The sequence below is a fragment of the Lontra canadensis genome, unplaced genomic scaffold, assembly GCF_010015895.1.
Source record: "Lontra canadensis isolate GAN:19392208 unplaced genomic scaffold, GSC_riverotter_1.0 scaffold17, whole genome shotgun sequence".
Taxonomy (NCBI): Eukaryota; Metazoa; Chordata; class Mammalia; order Carnivora; family Mustelidae; genus Lontra; species Lontra canadensis.
Genome location: NW_022631011.1, coordinates 407,237 through 434,410, shown reverse-complemented (window position 1 = coordinate 434,410; position 27,174 = coordinate 407,237). Strand labels below are relative to the sequence as shown.

General features: G+C 39.9%; 1 protein-coding gene across 3 annotated transcripts in view; it reads right to left on the bottom strand.

The window, feature by feature from the left end:
• Nucleotides 1-27,174, bottom strand: part of SMAD2 (SMAD family member 2) — a 75,976-nt gene that overhangs the window by 38,480 nt on the left and 10,322 nt on the right. For all 3 annotated transcript variants that reach the window (XM_032859456.1, XM_032859454.1, XM_032859455.1), the window contains one exon: nt 14,399-14,687. In XM_032859456.1, coding sequence (XP_032715347.1) covers nt 14,399-14,634 — 236 coding nt within the window. In that variant the 5' untranslated portion in view covers nt 14,635-14,687. Of the gene's footprint in view, nt 1-14,398; nt 14,688-27,174 lie in introns of those variants that run through there.

Below are 27,174 nucleotides of genomic sequence, written 5' to 3'. Positions count from 1 at the left end.
TGGTCTCCGTTGGTCTCCTGTTCAGACAGGGTCACATGTTCTTTGTTCTTCATGCTGAGTAACTTGGGACTGTATGCTGGACATTGTGGTTGGTATGTGATAGAGATGCTAGATTCTGTTGTATTTCTCCAGTAAGAGTTAACTGTTTTTGTTTTGGCTGGCAATTAATTTGTTTGCACTTAAACTGCTAATTCTGTCTTTGAACAATTCTAATCCATTTTTTTACCTTTAGCTAGGCTGCACTAAGTCTACCCAACATATGTGTGGGTTCAGGGGTCAGTCTAGTGATTTTGGTGAAGTTCTTAAGCAGAATCTGGAATTCACACTCTGTTCTGTAGCTCCTCCTTGCTAGGATTTTCCCCTCATTCTTCAGCCACTATGGTTGTCCCAAACTCAAATCTGTGGTTTTTTAGGACAGAAAAAGTGGGTTTTGGAATGAAATTTTAGCTACCCCGCACATTCTGCATGGATAAAGAAGTTTATTAAAAACAGAAAATTCACCTTTTAAGAGTCAAATCTCCTCCAAAAGAGGTCTATTTTTGTTTATTCTCTAGTCCCCTGTTTTTCTTTTTATCTTGTGCAGTTTATAACTATTATCTGAGGGAGTGTCATTCTGGTAAAAGCATATCTGTCTATATAAGAATTCTCTCTCCATTCATCTTTAATTTCCCTCATCAGGGTTTTGAAATTTCAGTGTAGAAATCTTATGTGTCTTTAAAAAAAATTGTATTTTAAATTTTTTATAGTTTTTTTATTTAATTATTTTTATTAACATGTATTATTTGCCCCAGGGGTACAGGTCTGTGAATCATCAGGCTTACACATTTCACAGCACTCACCATAGCATATACCCTCCCCAACGTCCATAACCCAACCATCCTCTCCCCACCTTCTAATCCCCCCAACAACCCTCAGTTAGTTTTGTGAGATGAGTCTCTTGTGGTTTGTCTTCCTCCCGATCCCATCACTACTTTTAAGTCTGATACTATTCACAGCATGTTTCTCTTAGTATCACTTCCCTATTTACGAAAAAAAGGATTTTTAGACACTGGACCTATAAAGTGCAATCTTGCTAATAAACTAAATAATTTGCTTTAGATGTTTTGTAGATTGCTTTTAAAAGGTCTCTTACACAATGCTATCTACAAAAAGCAAGAGTTTTGGCCCAATCTTTCAGATCTTTATGCTTTTACATTTCATATTCCACTGGTGAGGTCCTCCACTAAAATAATGAAGACACAAGAGTGGACATCCTTGTCCTCTTACTGATCTCAGGAAACACTATTTTATGATTAAGTGTCTTAGCTGTTAGTTTTTCTTAAATGTCTTTTATTAGACTGAGAAAATCTCTTTACATTTCTAGTTTGCTGGAGTGTTTATCATGAATGGATGAATTCTGTCAATTACTTTTGGCCAAATGAGGTGATCTTGTGGTTTTTCTCCTTTGTTGGTATAGTAAATTACACTCATTTTTGAAATTTGTAAATTAACCTTGCATTTTTGAGATAAATCTCACCTGTGATGTATTCTTTTAATATACTGCTGGAGTTTATTTTATTAACCAATTTTTTCATCTATGTTCATGACAAATATTAATCTCTAAATTATGTGTGCCATCTTTGCCAGGTTTGGGCACTGGATTTATGTTGGCCTCATAAAAGAACGTTTTTCCTGAGTTTCTGTAAGACTGATGTTATTTCTTGCTCAAATGCTTTAAATTACCAGAAAAGCTACCTGGACCAGTAGTTTTCTTTGTGGTAAAGCTTTTAATTATGAATTCAGTTTCCTTTTTTTGAAGATTTTATTTATTCTTCTGAGAGGGAGCGAGCACGAGTGGGGGGAAGTGGGGGCTGAGGGAAAAGCAGACTTTCTGCTGAGCAGGGAGCTGGACATGGGGTTCGATCCTAGGATCCTGGGATCATGAGCAAAGCCTAAGGCAGACACTCAACCAACTGAGTCACCCAGGCACCCCTAAATTCAGTTTATTTAACTGATAAAAAGCTACCCGAATTTTCCACTTCTAGCATCAGCTAGGATAACATATTTTTTAAGAAAGCCATTTCAAATTTAATTGCATGAAGTTATTTAAAATATATGCATATGATGCTTTTAATGTATGTAGGACCTAGGACATTACATTTCTTTCTTTTTTTTTTTTTTTAAAGACTTATTCATTAGAGAGGGAAAGAGAGCGCACACAAGCAGGGGGAAGAGGGAGAGGGAGAAGCAGACTCCCCGTTGAGCTGGGAGCCCGACATGGGGCTCAATCCCAGGACCTGGCCAAAGGCAGACGCCTAACTATCTGAGCCACCCAGGAACCCCGAACATTTCATTTCTAACAGAGGTAATTTATGCTTATGGTCTCTATCATGTTCTTTCTCACCATTAGTCTAAGAGGGGTTTACCAACTTACCGATCTTTCTAAAGAACCAGCTCTATCAGCCTTGCACTTTTGGCATTGATAATTATCTCTATTGTCTCTCTTCTAGTCATTGATTTCTTATTTTAATTATTTTTCCCTTCCACTTACTTTTCATTTTCTTTGACTTTTGTTTCTACTTTCCTACATGAAGTCTTAGGTAAGTTTTCTGATACAGTTAAAGCTATAAATTTCCCTTCAAGCACTGTTTCAGCTACATCCCACATATCTGATAAGCTGTCATTTCATTATCACTTAGTTTGAATTATATTCTAATTTCTCTCATGGCTTTCTTCTAAGTAACCCATGGGTCAAAGAACTGTGTTGTTTAATCTTCATTTTTTAATAGATGTTTTATTGGTATTGACTTCTAATTTTGTTCTGTTGTTGGGGAGAGAACGTACTCTGTTGATTTCAATCTTTTAAAATTTATTGAGACTTGTGCCCTGCAAATAATCTTTCCTGGTGTTCTTACCATGAGCACTTGAAAAGACTGTATTATACTGATATTAGATTTAGTAATCTATAAATATCAAGTCAGTGGGTAAGTGTAATCTAGATCTTCTATGCTGTTACTGATTTTTGGGGCCTAACCGAACTCTTCAACTCTGTGGATTTATGATTTTGATCCATTAATTCTTCCAAGTTTTACTACACCTATTTTGAAGCTTTTTTATTAAGCAAGTACACATTTATGTTTATGACGTCTTGATGTCGGCACTTCAGAGATGTAATTTTACAATGTACGTACCAGCACTAAGCCCTTACACATATCACATCACTTAACCTTCCAACAAACCACAAATCAGGCTTTGTCCTCCCCACCAGACGAATGAGATAGTTAGAAGCACAGAGGCAAATGCAGCCAACAAGTGGCCTGGAGAGGCTGCATTCTTAATTACCAAGGCTATTATGCCTCTTACCCACTTATTAAAAAGAAACAATAAAAACATAGTAAGTCAAAACTAAAACAATAACTTTGGTATAATGTCCCAGATAAGTAAAACCTTCATAGCATGTGCTTAATTATAAAAATAAGAGATTTTGTGATATGAGTTCTTTTTCTCAGGGAAAAAATTTTTTTAAAAGATTCATTCATTCATTTATTTGTCAGAGATAGAGAGAGAGAGAACAAGCAGGGGGAGCAGCAAGCAGAGGGAGAAGCAGGCTCTCCGCTGAGCAAAGAGCCCAATGTGGGACTGACCCCAGGACCCTGGGATCATGACCCGATCTGAAGACAGCCGCTTAACCAAGAGCCACTCAAGTATCCTGGGGGGGGGGAAATTCTTAAGTAAACCGGCACGGCCACTCCCATACAAAAACAGGAGGAGACAACAGAATCCCTAAGGTCAGAGTCCTGTAAGGATAAAACTGATACTCTTAATTCTTCCTTGGTTTGGTTTAGCTTTTCTTAGAAGTAGAATGACCAAGTAAGAACTGAAAAAATATTTCACCTTTACCTCTATTTTATACTGAAAACACTACCTTGTGACCTTGTTAGATGTTCCAACTGCCTTTAAAAAACACCTCTCACACAAATAAAGTGGTCCCTACCATTGAAGTCCCCTACAATTGATTTTAAGTAACAATTCTAGGGTTGCCTGGGTGGCTCTGTCAGTTAAGGGTCGGACTCTTGATTTTTGGCTCAGGTCATGATCTCAGGGTTGTGTGATCGAGCCCTGCATCTCGGTCTGTGATCAGTAGGGAGTCTGCTTGAGATTCTCCCTCTCCTTCTGCCCCTCCCCCAAGCCCCTCACACTCACTCACTCCTACTCTCAGCTACATAAATAAATCCTTAAAAAATTTGAAAAAATAAAATCAATTCTAAAAATAGTTGCTCAAAATATTTCAAGTCCACCCAAAAACAAACCTTTCACTTGCCAAAAAAAAAAAACCCTAATAATAAAAGAGGCTCAGAATATTTTAATAATGTAGCTAATGGATTTTCTAAATTTATTTTTATATTTTGTTTTTAACAATTAAAAGTGTATCCTAAATGACAAAAAAAGATCCTAATGGAAAAATCTATCATTACAATCTTTTAAATTAAATAGAAAAAATAAGAAGAGCAATACAGAATAGAATTCTGTAAAAACTCAACTTTCTAAGTCATACATTTTTGTGGTGCTTGTTTTTGGTTGTAAAGAAAGGATTTTTAATCTGATAATTTTAAAAATTAGCATCCTATAAAATAAAAATCAACTCACATTTGTGTAACACTTTAAAGCTGACAATGTTTTTACATGAAGAAGTTATAATGTATAGGTAATATACATTGACAAATGTATTTTTATAACTGTTAATGCAAATTATACACAGCATTACATAAAAACAATGAGGAAAAAATTCCCTCAATTTCTTAAATTACTTTTCATTATAAATTTTTGTTCGGTATCAAACTCTGAACTTTCACACTGTCCTTAGGACAAACATAGCCTTCCTTCACCTGCTCTCCTGCACTGGCCTAGCAAACCTGGAAGTAAACCAAGTCAGGGAGAAATTATATCTTCCTACAAGCATATAAAGTCCTATAAATAAAGCAAAGTTCATAAAAGAAAAAAGTGTGGGAGGAGGGAGTTAACCAAAGTCTCACGTAGTTCTTTTTTTTTAATTATTAAGATTTTATTTGTGCATTTGGCAGGCAGAGAGAGAGGAAGGGAAGCAGGCTCCCTGCTGAGCAGAGAGCCAGGCATGGGGCTCGATCCCAGGACCCTGAGATCATGACCTGAGCCGAAGGCAGAGGCTTTAACCCACTGAGCCACCCAGGCGCCCCAGTCTTACATAGTTCTAACGTAACATTATTCATGATCACAGTTAGTAAGGGCCTGAAGACCACCACTCTGCAATGCTTCCCATAATTACTCAATAGCAGAGCCACAGCTGGATTCCGAAAGACTAATATAACTGTTCAAAGGGGGGAAAAAGTGGTAAAAGAAGAAAACTCCACAACCATAATAAAACTGTCTCTTGGGGAATTAAGCCTCATTGGATAATCTGACAGGTATGATGGTCAATTACAGTGTGTTATGAAAATGAGTTTTGTGTTGTCAAAAGGATACACACCATCTCCCCATTCTCACAGATCCTATGCATCGCCAACGCCACTAACCTTGGACTCCCAAGTTTTCAAAACAAGAACACAGCTTCTTCAACAAGCAGACTTGCTGAGCTCTACCCACTCTCACGGCCCTTCTCCCTCCAACAAGCTCTCGTCCAACAGCTCTCCTCCCTGCAGTCAGAGTTTGGAATGATCCCAGGGCTGCATGAGTCCTACCCACGGGGATGGCGTAACCCCAGATCTCTTCAGAAACGAACATTCACCCTGCTCTACGTGAAAACTGCATTCTCTGCATCTCACTAACCCCACCTCGTCCAGGACTCTGCGGCTCTTATTTTTTAGGGCCCCACAGGTTCAGGAGCATCAGAGGAGTTTTAGAGGAAAAGGGACCAAACAGCCTTAGGGCCGACCCGACTGAGATCTGATGGGACAGGAACGTGGGGCTGAGGTCCTGGGAGGCTCACAAGGCCCGCGCCGCCTCCTCCCTGCAGTCAGTTTCTGGTGCACGGACTTCCCTGGCTGTCTGCCCGGGTCACTGAAACACTCCAGGCTGGGCCTTTGGATCACTTCAAGACAACTTCAGCTGCCTCAGTAGTGAAGTCTGGACCTTGGGAAAACTCGTGCATCTCTGATTCATCAAACTCCACAACACACAGGCCGTTCTCACCGTGCCCGCTCTTCATTCCACCGATGCAGGAGCAGCTCTATCAGCCTTGCACTTGTTAAGACATTTTCAGGGGGAAGGCAGGAGCCCGTCTACTGATTTCCCAGACCTCAGCAAGTCAAACGGATACGTTCCCCGAAGCCCCTCAATGTGGACAAAGGAAAGGGGAAATGCCAGACCATATGCTGTTTTCTGCAAAGAAGCGCTCGTATGGGATCCCTCTTAAGAAACGCCTCCATTTCTTCTATATAGCCTAGAAGTAGGGGATGGGATCATCACAGCCGTAGCTGTCTCGTGGAATCCCGTCTGCAAGTCCTGCATCTGAACGGCCCACTGCTCCTCAGTTCTGAATGCAGGTTACTTGCAATCTACTGATCTCAGGTTTGGGGGTCTTTGAATAAATACCGGAAGTTCCCATTTGAACATTCTGTTAGAATTCTACTTCCAGGTAAGATACAAGAAGGTCATAGCAGGCTACTGTTACTGTTGCAACAACTAGAGGAAAAAAGATACCCCCCCCACCAAAAAAAAGCAAAATGACAGAATAGCTCCTGAAGTAACCATATCAGGATGAATCAAAGTTGTAACTAGGAGTGGGGCACCTGGGTGACTCAGTCAGTTAAGCCTCTGCCTTGGGCTCAGGTCATGATCCCAGGGTCCCAGGATGGAGACCCATGTCTGTCCCTCCCCCTGCTTATGTTCTCCCTCAAATAAATAAAATCACTCACAAGGAGGACGAGGAACATATTCTCGGTGAACTGAGGACCACCTGTCATTCCCTTTCCAGGGCTCATATGCAGATTCTAGGAACAGGATGTGGGTCAGGCTTGGTCTGGGAAGAGAAACTCTACTGAAGAAAAATAACAGAAGTTTGAACAATCACAGGAGTCTCCTTCCTCAAAGACGTTTGCCAGGTTGTAAAGCTCCAAGCCATAGGAGGCTCAAGAGGCAAATTCAAACCAGGGAAAGAAGGACAGAAGTAAATCTCCCACAGTGTTTGTGGCAGTAGGTGATAAAGGCCCACCAGGGGGCCTCGCACAATCCCAGGGGAGCCCTATTCAAGGAAAAGGTATGAGACAGTGGTACACTGAAGCCCAAGAAATGGCAACTGAGCCCCAGTTCTGCTCAATCCCCACTGAGATTAAGAGGATCAGCCCCTCTATCCACCAGACATAGGAAAGGTCAAACACTTTTTGGGGGAAAGCATCATTTGCAGCACTTTCATTCCCTCATACACAATATATGCCATACCATCAAAATTACACAGCACATGAAAGGCAGAGAAATGTGATCATTAAAAGACTGAACAGACCATGATAGAAGCAGGCCGACAGATACTCTAGAGTTGGCAGATGGACTTTAAAATAACTATTATATATACTAAAGAAAATTCAGGAAAACAGAAATGGAGGAAGAATTTCAAATGAGAGCTGGAACCTACAATATCAAAGGAACATGCTAAAACAGAAAAACACAGGATTTTAAATTAAGAACTCACTGAATGTGTTTAACAGCAGACTAAACACAGCATAAAACAGGATCCGTAAATGCAAAGTCAAAAGAAAATATCCAAACTGAACAAGGAAGGAAAAATAAAAGAATGAAAAGAACAGAACATAAGAAGCATGTGGTATCCAGTCATTTTAGCCCAAGTACCGGGGAGGAGTTAAAACCAGACTGCAGGGTAGCCTAACCCGGTGTTTTACTATTACTTTCCATCTCCGCGGTCCATGTGTGGTGCTTTCTATTTCAGGCCCTTAGATGGTGGTACATTTACTTGTGAATCACTAGTGGGGACCACAGAGGCCTAGAAACACTCTACCGCAAGACAGGAAAGAGAAGGAGTAAACAGTATGGTTAAATGTTGTCCCCAATAATTACAATCCTCCCAGAATGTGGTTAGTAACACAGAAACGGTCTGGGCAAGCTGGAATGGCTCCAGATACAACTGGAAACAGACCAAAGATGCTGGCAAAACAAAAGATGGTTGTAATTTCTTAAATGCCTATTATTTTAGCTAGGTTGAGGAATGTATTCTTTAAGCCAAGACAGTACATTAATGGGGCAAGAGAAGTGGAGAGGATGCTTAGCACCTCAGGTGTGAAACATCACATTTACAGAGATTAATGAATCCGGGTTCAATTCAGTAATTCTATGAAGAGACAGAAGTCCTACAGCAGGACTGTCTTTGCTGATAAGGTAAATGATTAAAAATGTCCTATGTAAGAGTATGTCCTCTACACAGAAGGGCTCTCAATCCCAGCATCCTGCAGCAGAAGTGTCCTCAAAACACCTGACAGTAAATGGTACCAGATAAAGGTTAAGGGTCTGGCAAAGCACCTTTCAAATTGGTTTCACAAGGCCCTACAGCGCACCGAAAGTGCTTTCACAACTGACCCAGAGAACGCACAGAAAATGACAAGTTGGAGTCTGAGGCTGATAGAAGGGAGCTGTGACCACGATTTCAACGTTCTCATTTGCAGCTATAAAAAGTTTCCAGTTCGGATTTTATAAATAAATGTTGCACATCTGAATAAACTACGCTCTACCTAACGCAATGTCACCTGGCAGAAACTCTTCTCAAGCATAGACAATACAATTTAATGCCTACAATTTAAGTCCTCCTAGAGAAACTGGAAGGGGAACGAACACACGGAGTATCTGTGAATATTTCAAATAAATCACATTCTCGATTACAGTGCTTCACAACTCACACACCAAATTTACATTATTTCAAAAGACGCAAAAGTAGTACTGAGGAAATCCTGAGGCGGTACCTACCACCCCTTTTTCACAGATGAAGAAATAGTAAAATGCAGTCACATGTCTCAGGTTCCACATTCACCCAGGACTGAAGCAGACTCAAAAACAGGTGACCAAACTTCAAATTCTGAGCTCTCTCACATTCTCTCTCTCGTGTGTGCATGCGCGCGCGCACGCGCGCTCTCTCTCTCTCTCTCTCTCTCTCTCTCACACACACACACACACACACACACAGATACTGGTAAATTGTATGTATCCATCTATGAATGAGGGACAGAGGATTATTCTTACTCCCTTCTGAAAAATTAAAAGGAACTAGTTTAAGAAGAATTGAAGGATACCACTGCTTGAGTTTAAAAAGACTTCTCTTTAATTCTTCCTGCATTATACAGAAAAGTAAAAGGGTAAGAATATGAACTTAGAAATAAAAGTTAACAATCCACATTTACTTTTAAGTACTCTGATGTTTAAAACTTTAGAAGATGGAAAACAAAACCAAAAATCAGTAACAGCATTAAAAAGAAACATTATCCTGAAAGGATACATAAGAAGCAGATAACACAATGATTTCTGACGAAAGAAACTGGGCAAGGAGATGGGGCACCCTACGGTGGGGGAGACATTTCCCACTCTATCACATGTGGGTGAATCCTGAACATGTATACATACTACTTTTTGTTTTTAAGGAACATACTTTTTGAAGGAAAATACAGATATAAATGTATATGTTTCTAAAAGAATGTTAACAGAATGAAAATATAACTGTCCTTTAACAGAAAAATTGGCTTCAAAGGGTAAAAAAAGTAAAAATAAGAATAGTTTAAGTACGAAAGAAAGAAAAGTAGTTTAAGTATTGCCCAAAAGTCCTATTTAAACATTTAAATTAAATGTGCTAGCTATAAAAGTAAAAAACACTTATATATATATATATATATATACACACACACACACACACACACACACACACACATACATATTAAGAAAACCTATAGGACATTCCTGATTATCCATAAATAACAACTATTAACAATTTGGTGTATTCTCTCTAAAGATTCATGATTCATGATTAAGTGTTAACATTTTTAGAAGTATGCTTTATCAAGTTAAGAAAATTCCTATTGCTAATTTGTTAACATGAATAAATATGGAATTTTATAAAAATCTCCTTCTAGAGGGCATGTGGCTCTGTCAGTTAAGCTTTGGACTCCTGGTTTCGTCTCAGGTCAAGATCTCAGGGTCCTGCCCAGCATTGGGCTTTGTGCTCAGCACAAAGTCCGCTGGAGATTTTCTCTCCCTCTGTCCCTCCCCCACCCCACCTATGTGCAAGCACTCTCTCTCTTGCTCAAATAAATACAATCTTAAAATTTTTTTTAAAAAACCTCTTTCTAGATCCATCAAGATGATCAGTGTTCTTCTTAAATAGGACTATGAAGTATCTTGTATTAATAGATGTCTGTAGTTGAATTACACTTGCATTTCTGCAATAAACTTTTCCTAGTAATGGTTCTGTCAGTTTGTTTTTAGTAACTCTAGTTTCTGGTATTTGTTTATAATTTTTGCATCTATTTTTATAAGTAACACTAGTATAAACTTTTCCTTTTACTATTCATGTTCAATTCTGGTAAAAAAAAAATGAGTTGGTAAGTTTCCTTTATTATTAGAGTTAAGAAAATTAAGGGTCAGGATTGGGATTTTTCTAATTCTTCGCTATTACAAACAACAGAAATGAACACCAGCAATCTTTGACCATATTCCTGACCATTTCCTTAGGATGAAACATCAAAAATCTGATTTCATGATCAAAGCACCACCCATGTTTATGTTTATGAAAATGAATTCATTAACCCTACACATTCACATATAATGGATATTATAAAACTGCCATATTAGACCTCGCTTTTAACTTTAGAGTCTCCAACCAAACTCCTACAGCAGTTTGGATTTTGGTTTATTGTAGATAATACGCACTAAAAGCACTTTTCTTCTTCTGATTGATTCATTACCCAAATTATCAATGTCATTCTCATTTTATGACTGAGTTGTGTTCCATTCCTTGGTCTCAAAAATGTTCGAGATAGAAAAGCCTCATAAAAGCCTTATTTATACTAGTCAGCTCACTGCAGCTTGACAGGTGAAGTTCTACCAATGAACCACTTTGTGTCACCCCATTCAACAACAGGGAAGAAGCAGTGATATATGTGTGTAACTATAGCTTCTATCCCTTCAAAGACAAAACTATGAAGCCTGAGTAATTATATGAGAGGCATGGCGCCAGGAGTATTTCTGCCCTAAATTTAGTCCCACTTTAAGATGAAAAGAAAGGGGGTTGTGGGAGGAGAAATAGTTAACAGTCGATACAACAGATATTTTAACAGAAAATATTTGCCATTTTTAAATACTAGGTAATTTACGTTTCATGTTTTTCATCCGATGAACTTATTTGTATATTTAGGTTTGTAAAACCTTAAGATTTTTTATAAACAACTTTCTTACAGATTTAAGTACATAAACTCATACAGTAAATCCATTTCGGATCATATATTAAATAATTTTGCCTAAACGATGTTTCGGATTTATCCATAATGGACCTTTCCTGCCCCCATTCCCCAACCATTAGAGTCGACATATTTAAACAGTTGACTGAACGTTTAAGACCATTTAGTAGTTAAGAAATAACTAATAATCTAACACAACAGTAACTGCTCTGTACTAAAAACAAAGCAAACTCTATAAACGTATGTGACCAAACCATAGCGAAAGAAGCCTAAACTTCTTGATCGACAGCAACCAGTCTTAAGAAATCTGCATTTCTTACCAAAAAAACCACCCACTAAATTAGACACACCAAGTTTCTAAGCTTTAAAGAACTTCTGACTGTAAAACATGGTAATGCTCAACCACCACTTCACTTTCACTGTTAGGTAAAAGAGCAAAAAAAATTTGTTTTAACGATTGAAAAGCCCTAGAATACAGAGAAGTCTTTAAACTCGGCTATAGGTAGAAGAATGGAAAATAGGAAAAGCATGATGACCACTGTGACCTGCACACATTTTCCTCATCGGCTGCTTCCTACCGTCCCTGGGTCTCCCTAAAGGAAGGGCCCGCACAGCTCCCCTCTCAGCTTGGCCAGAGCTGCCCCGCAAGGCCAGCTCAGCCGTGAACTTGAGGCGCAGAGCCGCGGCGCCCCGTCTCCGGCGCACACAGTTCTTCTGAGGAGGAAGAGAACCCACCAACCAGTCTCCCTGCGTCCACTCTCGCCAGTCTCACCATCGTTCTCCTCCCTGCAGCCAGAAGCCGCGCTCGGACTCTTCAGAGACGCAACCTTCATCACCGCTCAGGTTCAGGTTCACCTTGCAGTTCCTTAACCACCTACACAGACTTCCAGGACACCAGCCTGCTCAGTGCCCTTCACCAGTGCCTCTCCGGAGTCACTCTCAACACAAGGCCACTCTGGGAGAACCCGGCCTCTCCTGACTAAATCTGTCCTTCACACCCATCAAGATTCAGCTCTGGCAACAATCCAATCCTTGTGGAGAGAAGGAAACTCTCCACAAGCTGCAGGGTAAGCAGAATTCTTCTCCTCCGGACACAGCTCCGGGAGCATGCATCTTTCTTAACACCTACACTACTTATGAGATGATCTTTATTTTGTGAAGTTTATCTCCCTTACTAAAAAGCAACTCAAGAGCAAAGACCGTACTTTAACTCCAATGAGGAAGAGCGTATCACCCACACCTAGTGGGTGTTTAGTAAGTGTTTGCTGAACTGAAATTCCAGGCACTACACGATGAAAAATCAGCAAATGTAGCTTGACTTATTCTTGGCCAATTCATTACCAAGTCCTTTCAGTCCTACTTTATCCAGCTCTGTCCACCTCACATGTCCACACAGCCGCCATTGCCTGTCCACCCTCCAGCATCTCCCAGTTAGATGACTTGACTAGCCTCTCGATCGCCCTCCTTCCAGACCTACTATCCAGTCTGCTACACACACATACCCACAAACACACCACTACTTAAATTTTTTTTAATCTGTTTAAAAAGCCTTATTTGCTTTCTATTATATTTAGACTAAAATTCAAACTCCCACTGTGCCTTACAATGCTGTATTATCTGACTCCTTCCAAGTTTTATACTTGTATTGCATTCCTTCATCTCTACTAGGCTTCTTTTAAAATCCTCCAACATGATAAGCTATTTCTCACCTGGTGTCTTTACACTGGCTCCTTCCTCTCCTAGAAGACTCTCCCTTCAGCTAGCTGCTATTTCTCAAAGCTCAGTTTAAGTTTCACAATCCAATCCGAAGCAGCTTTTTTAATCCCTCAGTCATGGTCTTCTCTGCACTCATTGCCATCTCAAATTATCAATCTGTCCACTTGCTTACTGTGTAGATCTAGGCCTCAGAAGAGGAGGATCTTTGTTTTGGTCAGACCATACCCCAAGGGCCTGGAAATAGTGCCCTGCATTCAGCAGGCCCTCATAAGCATTTGTAAAACAAAAGCATAAACCAAAAAAGTGACTCTAAGATATATGTGAAAACAACTAAAATCAAAGAAATGGATAATTAACCCACCAAATAAGGCAGGAAACATTCTACTGTTAGTATTTGCGAGTAGATAGGCTGGTGTTACTGGGATCTAGTTCAACAATCCAGCATCCAGACTAGATTTCCCAAAGCTCACTGGAAACCTGTCAATCAAGGAGCATGGTTTCATGTGCTATATGCTAGCACACGTCTGACACCACCAGAAGTTATTTTAGAAAATTCTATACGCTGCCACTCCCCAAACCCCGATAATGTCTACCAATAGTAGTCAAACACTGAAAAGCCACTTGCTACTTAAAGAAAGTGTTAAAGAAACAGCATTTCTGATAGTGGTACTTATCCACAAATAATTAAATTTATACTAATAAAACTTTAACCTCTTAAGTAACAGGTCCTTCCAAGACAAGAGGTAGGTAGGCCTCTGTGCCAGGTTCTAACTCCCTGGACATCTAAGAAGCTGCCCCCAAAACTGTTCTAAGAAGTAATGCTGCAACTCAAAACAAAAATAATATAAATAAAATAAACCACATTATCAGCTGCCTCTGTTAACTCTTTTACTGACTGGACTTTTGACCAAGGTGGGAACAAACTGTCAGGTTGCACTAGGAGAGGAAAAGCCTTGACTCTTTATTCAAATGTCATTTAGTCACAGAAATGAGGATAAGCCACAATGCAGCATTTAGGCAATGAAGGTAAATGAACGCAGTGAAGATAAAACAATACAACTAAGTATTTTATTTTGCTTGATTAAACTTCATTGGTCAAGAAAATGACTTGTAAACTGGTCAAATAAAACTGAAACGCCAAGTTAAAAAGAGTGGGCATATGTTTTAATAATCACTATTTACAGGTGACTTGACAGTAACAAAATTTCAGTGACCTTCCTTTGGCTTCCTTTAAGCAATTTTCAACAGTATGACCACAGAAGTTCTGCTCTAATGACACTTACCTTGGTATGGTGACACATTTAGTATTACAATTTTGAGTGGTGATGGCTTTCTCAAGCTCATCTAATCGTCCTGTTTTCTTTAGCTTCTTCACCAAACTTTTAACTGCTTTCTCACACCACTTTTCTTCTTGTCCATTCTGCTCTCCTCCGCCTGCTCCTCCAGATCCACCGGCTGATTTCTTCCATCCCAGCAGCCTTTTCACAACTGGTGGAGTGAATGGCAAGATGGACGACATGCTCTCACCAAAGGCCGCAACCCACGCTGAGAGAAGACACTCCTCTATCTGACCTAGAAAAGATACGGAAGGGATCGTTCAGAGGCTAACTTTAAAATCCAGTCATAACTTCAACGTTGTCTCTAAAACAAATCTGAAAATGAGACAGAAATTCAGATCACCGCAGACTTTCAGAAGTCATCTTCTTCTCCAACAACAATGTCTTTACTACTTTAAAGCAATTGTGGAAACAAATTCTTAAAAAACAAAACCATGTTATAAGTGGACAAATACAACAATTTTGTAAGTAAGATCTGTACCAGCACTGGTGAAATTTATCACTACCAATACTACTTCATTTTTAACTTTTAATAGTGTCAATAATTAAGATATTTTCACTGAATAGTAAAAACCAATTCACCAAATGTTTTTCTCAATTCACCAAATGTTTTAGGACACTTAACGAAAGTGTTTTTTAAATGTATTAAGTCTACTCTCCCTGAAGTTTTAAATTTTCATAACGAAGTATCATGAAGTAAAATCTAAAGCTGTAAGAAAGGAAAAGACATGTGTGAAGTAAACAACAAAAATTTTAAAAAATAAAGGTAAAACAGTGTGCGAAGAAAAGGTGTGCTTCACTTTTCTGATTCCCTGAGAAGGCTTCAAGTTAGGCCTCCTTTCAAAAACTTTTTCATTTTTATCTAAGTAACAAACAGTATGCGTCATAACTAAAGTCAAATATATTTCCTCTTTTCACACCGAGGTACAATTCCTTAAAATTTTTAATAATTTCTAGCTATTTATACTTCAAGGAAAAAGCTCATGATGGTACTCCTTGAAACATCAAGTTTAGGTATCATCTACTGTTTCTGGAAAGTGAGGATTTATACCACAACTATTCACTTTCCTCCAACCTTAATAATTATCTCCCAAAGGTAGTTTTGTGTCTGATGAGATCATTAGTAAACTACTATATAATCATGTTTCCCTTTTTGTACAACTCTTTCTTTTCCCAAGTTAATGATCTCAGTTTGTCATGTGCTTACTTTTCTATGTGCCTATCATAAATTCTCTCCACACTCTTCACAAGCCCCATAATTAAATTTTAATGTGGATGACTTTAATCTCAAAATAAGAGATAAGATCATTTACCACTTGAGGACGGAACTGGAGAGCTGAGACTTGAGAAGAGTGAAGATTTAGAAATGCAGCTCTAAGAAACAGCTACAGGGACGCCTGGGTGGCCCAGTCAGTTAAGTGTCTGCTTTGGCTCAGGTCATAATCCTAGGGTCCTGGGATCAAGCCCTGCGATGGACTACCTGCTCAGCGGGGAGTCTGCTTCTCCCTCTGCCTTCACCCCTCCCACTCTGCTCCTGTTCTCTCACTTTCTTTCAAATAAATAAAATCTTAAAGACAAAAAAATCTATTAAAAAATCAGCTAGAATGAAGCAGGTATTTCCAGGCTATGAAGTAAAAGGTGTAGAAGAGCTCCCACTTCTAACTGGGATGTAGAAATGACAACAGACCATCATTTCACCCTCACAGTCACATAAAGACAGTTAAGGCTACAAAGACAGATAAGGCTGCAAAATCAAGTGTTTTCTGAACCCATCAGAGTTCAGGATGCAAAGTAACCGAAACGGAACTAAATTCCAGACAGTGCTGAGACAGGAAATTGAGGCCCATGAACGGTTCCTTACCTGGTGTACTGGCTAAGGGGGAAGAATCCTAACCTAGAGGAGGGTAAGGAGAAAGCACCCTACTCTTTAGTAAATTTTAAAAGCAACATGTCTGCTGACAAGACATACTAAAATTCTGAGGATTTCATAGAGCAAACCTATACTATCCAACCACTCATTCGCACAAGGCTCCACTGCATGTTTGTCAAAGTATGCCAAAGATCGGGAGACAGGCCTAGAAGGCTGAGAGATGCCCTAAGAAGCTTATGGTCTCAGACCCTCAAATGCAAGTAATCTGTCCTTTGACAAGGAAGGGAAAGAATGGGCAGGACAAGTGAGAGAAGTCAACCTTAGAGACCTCAGGCATTCAGCTATCAAGGGCTGAGGTGGGACAGGAGAGCTAAGAGAAAAACTTCCACCCAGATACTCTGGACCCCTGAATACCTAAGAGCAAATGTCTACTAGGTTTAACTGGAGTTTAACTGGAGTCCCAAAAGGAGAGGAAAGAGACCTGGCAGAAAAAAAATACAAGAAAAGATACCGGCCAAGAACTTATCAAAAATGGTGACAGATATCAACCCACAGATACAAAGGAAGCACAGTCATAGTCAATGGGCTCAATGTTGAAGACAGATGTAAAGATAAAGGCTGAGTGTCCACTAGGATGACAGTTAAGAATTTGTGTAAGATCCGGACAGAAGAAACCTGCACTCATCACAAACTCTTCTCCATGGGCTTCAGCTGAGATCTCTTGAAAGACTGGCATGGGGCAAGAAATGGGAGACAACTCTCCCCCCTTAGGGGCAGGTCCTATAAAATAAAAGCCTTTAGCTAGGAGGGAGAAAAGGAAAGCCTCCCACACAGAGAGCCCAAGGGAAAGAGCAGAGGAAAAGCTATGGTACTGTTGGGGAAGGTGGAGGGGGGTGCGCAAACCTACTTTCCCACCTACCACACACCAACAAGCCTTTTACCACGTAACAGTAACCACAGTCTACTCTGCTAGCGGAGGGGAGGAGACACAGCCACCACTAGTTCCAGACAAACACACACTGATGCTGAGGAACAAGTAGAAGAAAAAGCTGTCTGACCCTGGCACGGGAGCAAGAAACTGGCTTGGACCCAAGATCCTGCACTAACACAAAGCAAAGGTCTGCTACTCCTAGATGGAAAAATCCTTAACAAATATTAGCAAGTCACATTCAGTAATGTATATAGAAAAGGTAGTATCCTTACCCAGTGGGGGTTTATCCCAGGGAGCAAAACTGTCTTGACATAGGGAAAAACAAAACAAAACAAAACAAAAAAAAAAACCAAAAAACCCAAGCAACTCATGTATAGTACGAAGAGGAAAATCTTTATGATTTTCTTAACTGATGCATAAAAAAAGAAAGCATTTGACAATGTTAATTTGATATCCATATAAGATTTAAAAGTCTCAGCAAACTAGAAATAGAAAAACAGAAAAGAGGAATAAGTTCTTTATTCTGAAAAAGAACATCTATGAAAAACCTAGAGCTAGAAACATATGTAATGGGTGAAACATTAAATCCCCTTTCCTTGTAACTGGAAATAAGCCAAGGATGTCCACTGTTGCCCCTTCTATTTAATAACGCACTGGATGTTCTAGCCAGCACAGTAAGGTGAGAAGGAGAAGAAAGAAAGAAAGAAAGAAAGAAAGGAAGGAAGGAAGGAAGGAAGGAAGGAAGGAAGGAAGAAAGAAAGAAAGAAAGAAAGACAGACAGACAGACTGGAAAGAAAGAGGTTATGTTCTCTGGTGATATAACCGTCTCCATGGAAAACTGCATGGAATCTTCATGGTAGTAAAGCCATACATTTTCTTAAAAAAAAAAAAAAAAAGAAAAAAGAAAAGAAAAAAGAAAGGAAGGAAGGAAGGAAGGAAGGAAAACAGAAGTGTAATTCTCAAAAAAAAGACTTTGGATTCTCAAAAGACTATTCTCAAAATGGTCTCCCAGCTAAAGATACTTAGGCCTTGGTATACTTTGCTAGGAAAAAAATGGTCACAACCTAATAAACAATCCTATCCATTTCCTCAAAAGGGAAGAACGAGTAATGAGATTAAGGTTCCCAGCCTCAATTCAGGAGACTGTCCCGAGGAGCTCCCAGAAGAGGCACTATAGCCAGCCAAATTTCGTATATTTGGCCACGGGTACACTTTTTAAGGGACATTTCCTGGCGCTCCACAACACAATGCCGCCCTGGCACTCTGGAGAGCCCAGCTGTGGTTTAGATACTACAACTGTGAAAGGAGCCCATAAGCAGGATTACGTGACTCAGGCTCAGAGCAATACAAAAGTTCGCGCAGAGCTAGACATATGCAGGGTAGGTAAAGAACAGGGAGAGATGCAGAGCAGCGCTGTCCAGCTGGCTACGGTGGTGGACTCTGCCGTAACACACGCAAGTAAGCACTCCACTCCATAAAACTACAACTTGGCAAGTAACGCAAACACACCGAATTCCATCAGACACACGCGGTAATCCACCGGAGCCGCAGATCGGGACGACCGGGCAGCAGAAGGCAGCGCGGGCGCCCTTGGGCTTCTGGGGAATATGCCGACGCTGCCGCCACGCGGGCCAAACGGAGCAGCCGCGTACACCTCAGTGCCGCGCGACAGTCCTATCCGAGCACACACAGCACGCTGATGACTCACCCTTTAGAAGGGAGAGGTACCCCAAAAGGGACACCAGAGCAGAGGCCTGAAAAGAGGACAGAACATCAGGCAGGACGTTCGGCACGGCTTTTCTAGAGGCCGACAACACTGCAGGAGTTACCAAAAACTCCACTGCTACAGTGTGGGTCCAAGGGAGCACCGCGGTAGCCCCGGGGAGGGGAAGGCGTGCCGGGAGCACAGAGCCAAAGCCAGAAGTCCGAGCTAAGGCCAGCAGCATTCCTTCAGCTACTTTTGAGAGGATTCACGCGTCACTGGCCGAGTGGATGTGGACACCGTAGGGAAAAGGAGTCGTCGAGACAACTACCACGAAGGCACACAAGCGAAGGCTGGAGTGGTGGCCAAACCACTACCCCGAAGCAAATCGGAAGGCTGCCCCAGCGTCAGCCTTTACAGGCCTGTATGTAAGTCCCCGCGCTCATCACAGGACCAGAAGACCGCAGAGGCCCGGGAGAGGGCAGTCAGCCCACACGTGAGAGTGCGCCCAACAGCAGCGACACCCAGTCCCGCCAAAGAGCAGAGGCAGCCAGTCTCGGGCTTGGCTCCTAAGGACTCCCCGGGTCCAGCTCCGGGCCTGCCCCGACTTCAGCGTTAGAACAAAGCTCTGCGTGAGCCCCGTGCGGGATCCGAGCTCCTCGTGAAAAACTGACAGAACAAGCAAAATATAACGAGAATTTGCCCAAATGCATCTATCTACACCTTTGGTTCAATTAGTCCATGTATGAGAACTCAACTTAAGAAAATGAATAAAAATTAAATTTCTGTATAAATTTGCAACACTGAAAGGATTCTAAGCAGTAGGAAGAATCTGAGTAACAGGTTCTCTGTGACACTTTTGTTAGAGGAGAATTGTTTCCTAGGAGCTCAGATGTATTCTTGGGGATCTAAAAGTTTTCTATGAAACCTTTTTAGTTTTTTTTTTTTGCTTCATGCAAATGAACACATGAAAAGTTTAAGTCTGCTCTGGGTCATCTGAGTGACCTCATGGCCTAGTACAACCAAATGATCTCAGTGTCCCATGTCCTAGAAGAGCACTTCTGACTACTCTGGAACGATGTAATCACTGAAGGTCACCAGCGTCAACTTGTCATGTCTCTGTAACCATGGCTGGCTGACACCTGGCTATTTATCTCTGGAGAATTATGTTATTCAGTAAAATATTTTTCAGTAATGCTGGTAATACATTTCAACCAGTTGAGCATTTTAAATAGCTAAGATATATTTAGCCAACAGTCTTAAAATGTTAATAGACTGAATTTAGGTTTTTACAAGGAATCCATGTCAATATGCTCTAAGCTGAAGACAAAATGAAATAAGAAAACTAGACTTATGATCAAGTTATTGAAATATGAATGAGTCATTTGCAGAATATACGGATTTCCTTCCACAGTGTGGCAGCAAGCACTTTAGTGAAGTTAGATTTTTTTTTTCAACATCTGCAAGAACTGAAAAACAAGCTCAGATACTATGTACTAATTTCAGCAATAAATGAGACATACAAGGCAGGATTCATTAGAGTAGGAAGACTTTATCTGTACAGCTCAGTAAGAAAGCTTATCAAGTGATAGATCAGTAAAATTGGGATTCAAAGATTACTCACTGGAAAGTTTCAGTTAAGTAAGAGGTCTGATTATCCTAAACTCACAAATAAAGCCTGCAAGTTATTAATCACTGTATAACACAGTTTTACAAATTGGATTCTCTACATATTTCCTTAAACTACATCTCATGTTTTTTGTTGTCTTCAACTCTGTTCTTTGCTTCTTGTTCTTATTTTGATATAAACCCTATCACTGCATATGTATTTAAAAAAAAAAAAAAAACCTCCAAAGCCCCAGAACATCTTCTCATTTTCTTATACCTTTAGAGTACACAGATTTCATGTTAGCGTCTTATGGTCCACTTTGCTTCTAACGAAATCCTTTCTGCCGGCAAACACAGTAAGCAACACTGCTTGTGAGCCGACGCTATGACACAACAGGTTGGGCTCAGCCACCGGGTAAGCATTAACTCATCTCTCCCAAGCATCCAGTGGGGTAGATACCCTTATTTACAAATGAGGAATCTGAAGCGTGAAGGAGCCAGATGGTACAAAGATACTCCTCCCTAGATATTCTGGGGGTCAGTTTAGTTTTGCTTTTCACATTTTCACATTTTTCTAACATACGAGGAATGTGGTTTTGGTTAAGGGCTGAGATAGTGACCTAAATAAACACCTACTGGCAGGATAGCCCACTTTGTCAGGGCAATGTACTACATAGTTATCTTTTCTCTGGTAATTCACGCCACCCCTGTCACATACCGAATCCCTATAAACCAACATCTGATTGTGGGCTTTGTACTTTGTTCATTGTAACTGTTCAAACCTACACCAGTATCACAGGATTTTACTTACCCCTGCTTTCTAGTAAGCTGATTATCTGCAGGGTGAGCCCCTCTCTTATTCTTCAAATCGATGTTAGGGATATTAAGTTTAGTCTAAGTTCCACCAAAACTCCATAGGACTTTGATTACAAGTGCAATGAACTTACATTAATTTGTGAAGAACCAACATATTTATAATACTGAGTATCCCCGTTTATAAAAATGATATGTTTCTTTTTATTTTGGATTTACTATCCAGCAATAAGTTGTATAATTTTCTCTGGAAAGGTCTCACACATCTTGTTGAACTTATTTATTCTTCCAAATACCTTGGGTTTTACTTACAGTGTTTATCCTACAAAATTAAATATTTCAGTCATACCAAAAAGAGGAAAAAAAAAGAAAAAATGGAAACACCCTTGGGCCTCGCACCTAGCTCTGTCAATTCTTAACATTCTGTGGTACTTGTAAGAAATAAGACATGATAGACGGATACAGCTCAAGCCCCTATAAATACGTTTCGATTTCCATTCCCCTCCTCCTCGATTCTCAGATCACCACCACCCTGATTTTTCCCCCATCGTCATTTAATGGTTTTGCTACATATTGTATTCGTAAATCTTTGCATTTTATAAATTTCTATATGAAACTTTAATACTGTTCATGTCACATTGTTTTTTTCACTATTACTATCCATGCTGATAATACATGTAATCTTGAACTCTAGCTCATTTATTTCAGGTCATACAGCACTGCACTGTCTGACCATGAGAGCTCACTGTCCTTTCTCCTTCTGATTCCTATTCAGGTTGTTTCCAATTCTCCACTCTTACAAGCTGCCATGAGTGGCCTGATGTATATCTTCTTACAGGTTGTTGTGAGACGGGTTCAAGGGAAGAAACTTTCAAACTTGATCAAAAAAGAAGAGCCACCATAAGAAATACATTGTACAATGCAACCTAATTTTTTGGTCTCTCCCAGTTAAAACAGACATTTTACCGTATGTTATTCTCTGCTATTTCTCTAAATTCAGGGTCGTGAACCACTGGTGAACATGAAATCAATTTAGTTAATTCTGAAAAATATCTTTCAAAAAGCAAAAGAAAAAACATACAAAAAAATTATAAAACTCATAGAGAAAATTAGCCAGAACACAGTAGAAAGCAAGAGTACACTTATTTTAAAATTTTTAATTGTTTTTGTCACATGTAAAATATTATTTTCTACCTGGATCTATAAAGAACAGATGAAAGCCACTGCCTTAGGACATATGCGGAGGAGGAGAAAGGCTGCATAGGAGGACATGCACATATCCTTTACCAAATCTGGTCAACCTGGTGATAGCACCAGTCATTCCCACCACAGAAGTAAGAGCTCCTACTCTGCCCTACATCTGACACTATTTGGTACCTCATTGTCAAAGGAATGGGTGTGACACGGAGGGGTGCTGATGTTTTGCACTTGCCTCACTTAGAAGTTTGAGAATATTTTCATGTTTATTGACTTTTCAGGATTCCTCTTCTTTGACTCATCTGCTCATATTCACTATCTTTTCCTTAATTCACAAGGTTTATTTACATATTCTGGATGATAATCTTTTGTTAATCACACATGCCACATATCTTTACCCAGCAAGTGACTTCTGATGGTTTTTTATACTGAAGATTTCACTTTAATGTGCTCATATTTCATCAATATTTTAAATACTGTATTATGTATACATTGGGATCTTTTCAAAAATCCTTCCATCTGTTGTCATCTTTGAAAAGTCATAAAGTCTAAAGTTTTGCTTTTCATCTTTGTAACTTATTTTTGTGTATGTTGTGAGGTAGGGATCTTCTCCCCAGCAAACATAACCAAGTATACCAGCACCATATACTGAATCTTCCCTAGCAATTACAAAGCTACTTGCTTTTCCAGGATCTCCTTTTTTCCTCCCATTAATCTGTATCTGAGGTGAGTATGACCACACTGTAACTACTAAAGCAAAAGAATGTGTCCTGGCATCTGATGAGGGGCTCCTCTTTCATGTCCTGGAATTTTAACTGAAATGACACCAAATATATAAACAAGTGGAGGAAAACTGACACATTAATGATGTATTTTTCCATTTATAAACACAGTATATCTGCTTATAATTTGAATTACAGGGGTGTTAAAATTTTCTCCATTAAGGTCTCACACGTTTCTGTTTTATTTTTTCCTGGGTACTTGATAGTTTGTGTTGTCATTTTAAATAGTGGCTTTTGAAAATTTTGTGTCTTGCTGGTATATAGAAATACACGGTTTTTACATATGGTTTTAAAATCAACTTTATTGAGGCACAGTTTACATACAATAAGATGCTGAGATGTTAAATGTATAGTTTGATGAGTTCCGAAAAAATGCATACACCCACATAACCATCATCCCAGAAAGCTTCCCTGTGTCCCTTTTCAATCTACCTTCCTCACCCCAGGCAGTTACTGATCTGATTTCTATCAAAGTAATTTTACCTGTTCTAGAAACTCATATAATTGGAATCATGCCTTCTGTACACTTCTGGGTCTGTTTTTTTTAACCAACACCATTCAAATTAAGCAAGTTCTCTTATACTCCTAAGTTTTCTAAGAATGAGTACAGAATTTAGTCATACGCCATTTTCCCCTTCAACCATGAAGATCATAGAGCTTTCCCCCTTTGATGTGTTGATTTCATTTACGGGTTTTCTAATGTTTAATGATCTGCATGTTCCTGAGACACACTCGTTTATTAGTCATGGTATTTTTTTTTTTAGATTTTATTTATTTATTTGTCAGAGAGAGAGGAGCTAGAGCGAGCACAGGCAGAGTGGCAGGCAGAGGCAGAGGGAGAAGCAGGCTCCCTGCCAAGCAAGGAGCATGATGTGGGACTTGATCCCAGGACACCAGGATCATGACCTGAGCTGAAGGCAGCTGCTCAACCAACTGAGCCACCCAGGTGTCCCAGTCATGGTATTTTTTTAAGTAAATATTAACATTTTACCTAAAATTTCTATTGCTACATTTATTATTGAGATGTGGTCTAGCCATCTCCTTTGCATACTACACTTGTACCACCCAGAGTATCAAGATTACCGTAGCCTAACAAAATAATTTTGTGTTATTTTCTGTAACATTTTGTATAAAACTGGAATTACTGATTCTTTTTTTTTTTTTAATTTTATTTATTTCAAAGAGAGAGAGAGAGCACACACAAGCAGGCAGAGAAAGAGGGAGAAACAGACTCCCAGCTGAGCAGGAAGGCCAAAGTGGAGCTTAATCCCAGAACCCTGGAATCTCACAACCTGAGCCAAAGGCAAATGCTTAACAACTGAGCCACCCAGGTGCCCCTCTTCGTATGTTTTATACAATTCGTCCATCTAGGGTTTTCACTTGGGGTTTGGGTTTTTGGCTTTGGGTTTTTATTTAATCTTATTTTGCTGCAGGTAGATGTCTAGCTTAAGTCTTTAAATTTTCTTTAAATTATAAATCTTGTCAGTACCCCTGGGTGGCTTAGTCGGTTACACATCTACCTTCTGCTCAGGTCATGATCCCAGGGTCCTGAGATCGAGCTCCGCATCAGGCTCTTTGCTCATCACCTCTGCCTGCTGCTCCCCCTGTTTGTGCATGCTCTCTCTCTCTCTCTCAGAAATAAAATCTTTTAAAAACAAATAAATAAGTAATCCTGTCAAGTTTCTTATTCTTTCTTTTTTTTTTTTTTTTTAAAGATTTTATTTATTTATAGGCACCTGGGTGGCTCAGTGGGTTGGGACGCTGCCTTCGGCTCGGGTCATGATCTCACGGTCCTGGGATCGAGTACTGCGTCGGGCTCTCTGCTCAGCGGGGAGCCTGCTTCCCTCTCTCTCTCTCTCTCTGCCTACTTGTGATCTGTCCCTGTCAAATAAATAAATAAAATCTTAAAAAAAAATTTTTTATTTATTTGACAGAGAGAGAGAGAGATCACAAGTAGGCAGAGAGACAGGCAGAGAGAGAGGAGGAAGCAGGCTCCCCGCTGAGCAGAGAGCCTGACACGGGGCTCGATCCCAGGACCCCGGGATCATGACCTGAGCTGAAGGTAGAGGCTTTAACCCACTGAGCCACCCAGGCGCCCCAAGTTTCTTATTCTTAAGCCAATTTTGGTCATGTACTTTACAAGAAACTGTGCATGCTATCTGTTTTCCAAATTAAAGGCAAAAAGCTCTTCACAGTGTTCTCAGTTTTTTTCCTTAAATCTCAATTTGTAGTCATATCCTTTCTGATTTCTAATACATGTGTGCCCTTTTTTCTTCCTCTATCAAACTTAGCAAACGTAGTCTTTTCAACTTAGCACCTTCCATTTAATTGATCTGATTACTTTTTTTCATTAACGTTCCTCAACTTTATTTCCCTCCTTTTTCTAATTCATTACATTGTATACTTAGCTCATTAATTTTTAGTTCTTTACTAACAAATATCTCCTCATGAGTGGGATTAGTGTCCTTATAAAAGAGACCCTAGGGAATTCCCTTGCCTCCTTCCACCATACACGGTGACAGCAAAAAGACAGCTATCTATGAAGGAGGAAGCAGGTCCTCACCAGATACCAACTCTGCTGGTGCCCTGAACTTGGACTTCCCAGCCTCCAGAACTATGAGAAATAAATTTCTGTTTTCCATTAAGTGCCCTGAGTCTGTGGAATCCTGTTACAGCAGCCCAAGATGGATTAAGACATAGATTACACCCAGTGTCTATTTTTTTTTATTCCTTTACCTTGAAACTATGTCATCATACTTTTAGGTATGTCTACTAATAAAAAGCATTTAGTTGAGGTTTTTTGTTTTTTTAATGTTTCATTCTCTTCTAATCAGTAAGCTTTTCCTGAAATTATGTATTGGGTTCATGAAAATACTTCAGCTAATTTTCTATTATCTTACTTTGTATTTTCTAATTCCTAAGCATCTTCTTTGCTTCCCACCCCCACCTCTACGTTCTGTTGGAATGATCAAATTTATTTCCACTCCCTCATCCTGATTTGAAGTTATACGTTCTAATTCTTATTCTTTCAGAGGATTATCCTTAAAAATATTTTTAATGGAAAACTTTAATCAGTAGGTTGCAGGTGAAAACAGCAGCCTATTAAAAATCATAATAAAAGAATTAGAAAAAAGACAATATCATAGAAGAGTAAAAAAAGAAAACAAGCAAAATTTTGATAACTGGAAAATGAATGGATGAGTAATCACTGTTGAACAGATCAGAGAACTACTAACTCTATGCGAGGTGTGGGGAAACATCCTGATTTTCACAGCAGAATTCTCAAAGGGTTAAGTAAAAGACAGCACCAGTCACTGAGGGCTGAGGGGAGAGGAGATGAAATAGGCAGGATTCGGGGAGAGATATCTGAGAAGCAATGACATCCTCAGACCTGCTCCCCCACTCGGTCACTGTGTACTTGTTCCTCTCCCTCTATGGAAGATTAGATATTTATTCTCAGCAGAGAGTAAAACAGGCTCACTGGACTAGGAGAATGCCCGGGGACCACTAGGAAAAGAGGGGGAGTAAAGAAACAGGAGTACACTGTATGCTAAATGCAGACTCCTAACCCCTTCCTCCACTGGGTTCTGGCTCCCAAAATACTAGCAGCCAGACCTTTACCCATTTAGTCAGATCAAGACTCTTTCAGGGTACCTGACCAAACCCAGGAAGGAAGACGTACAGATACTAAAACTGAGAGTTTACCAACAAACAGCCCACACAGACCACTCTATGATGAAACTGAAAGGAGACAAGACTCACCCACCTGCTCAGTTTCCAAGCAGCTTTTTGGACCCCTACCCTTGTAATCAAAGATGA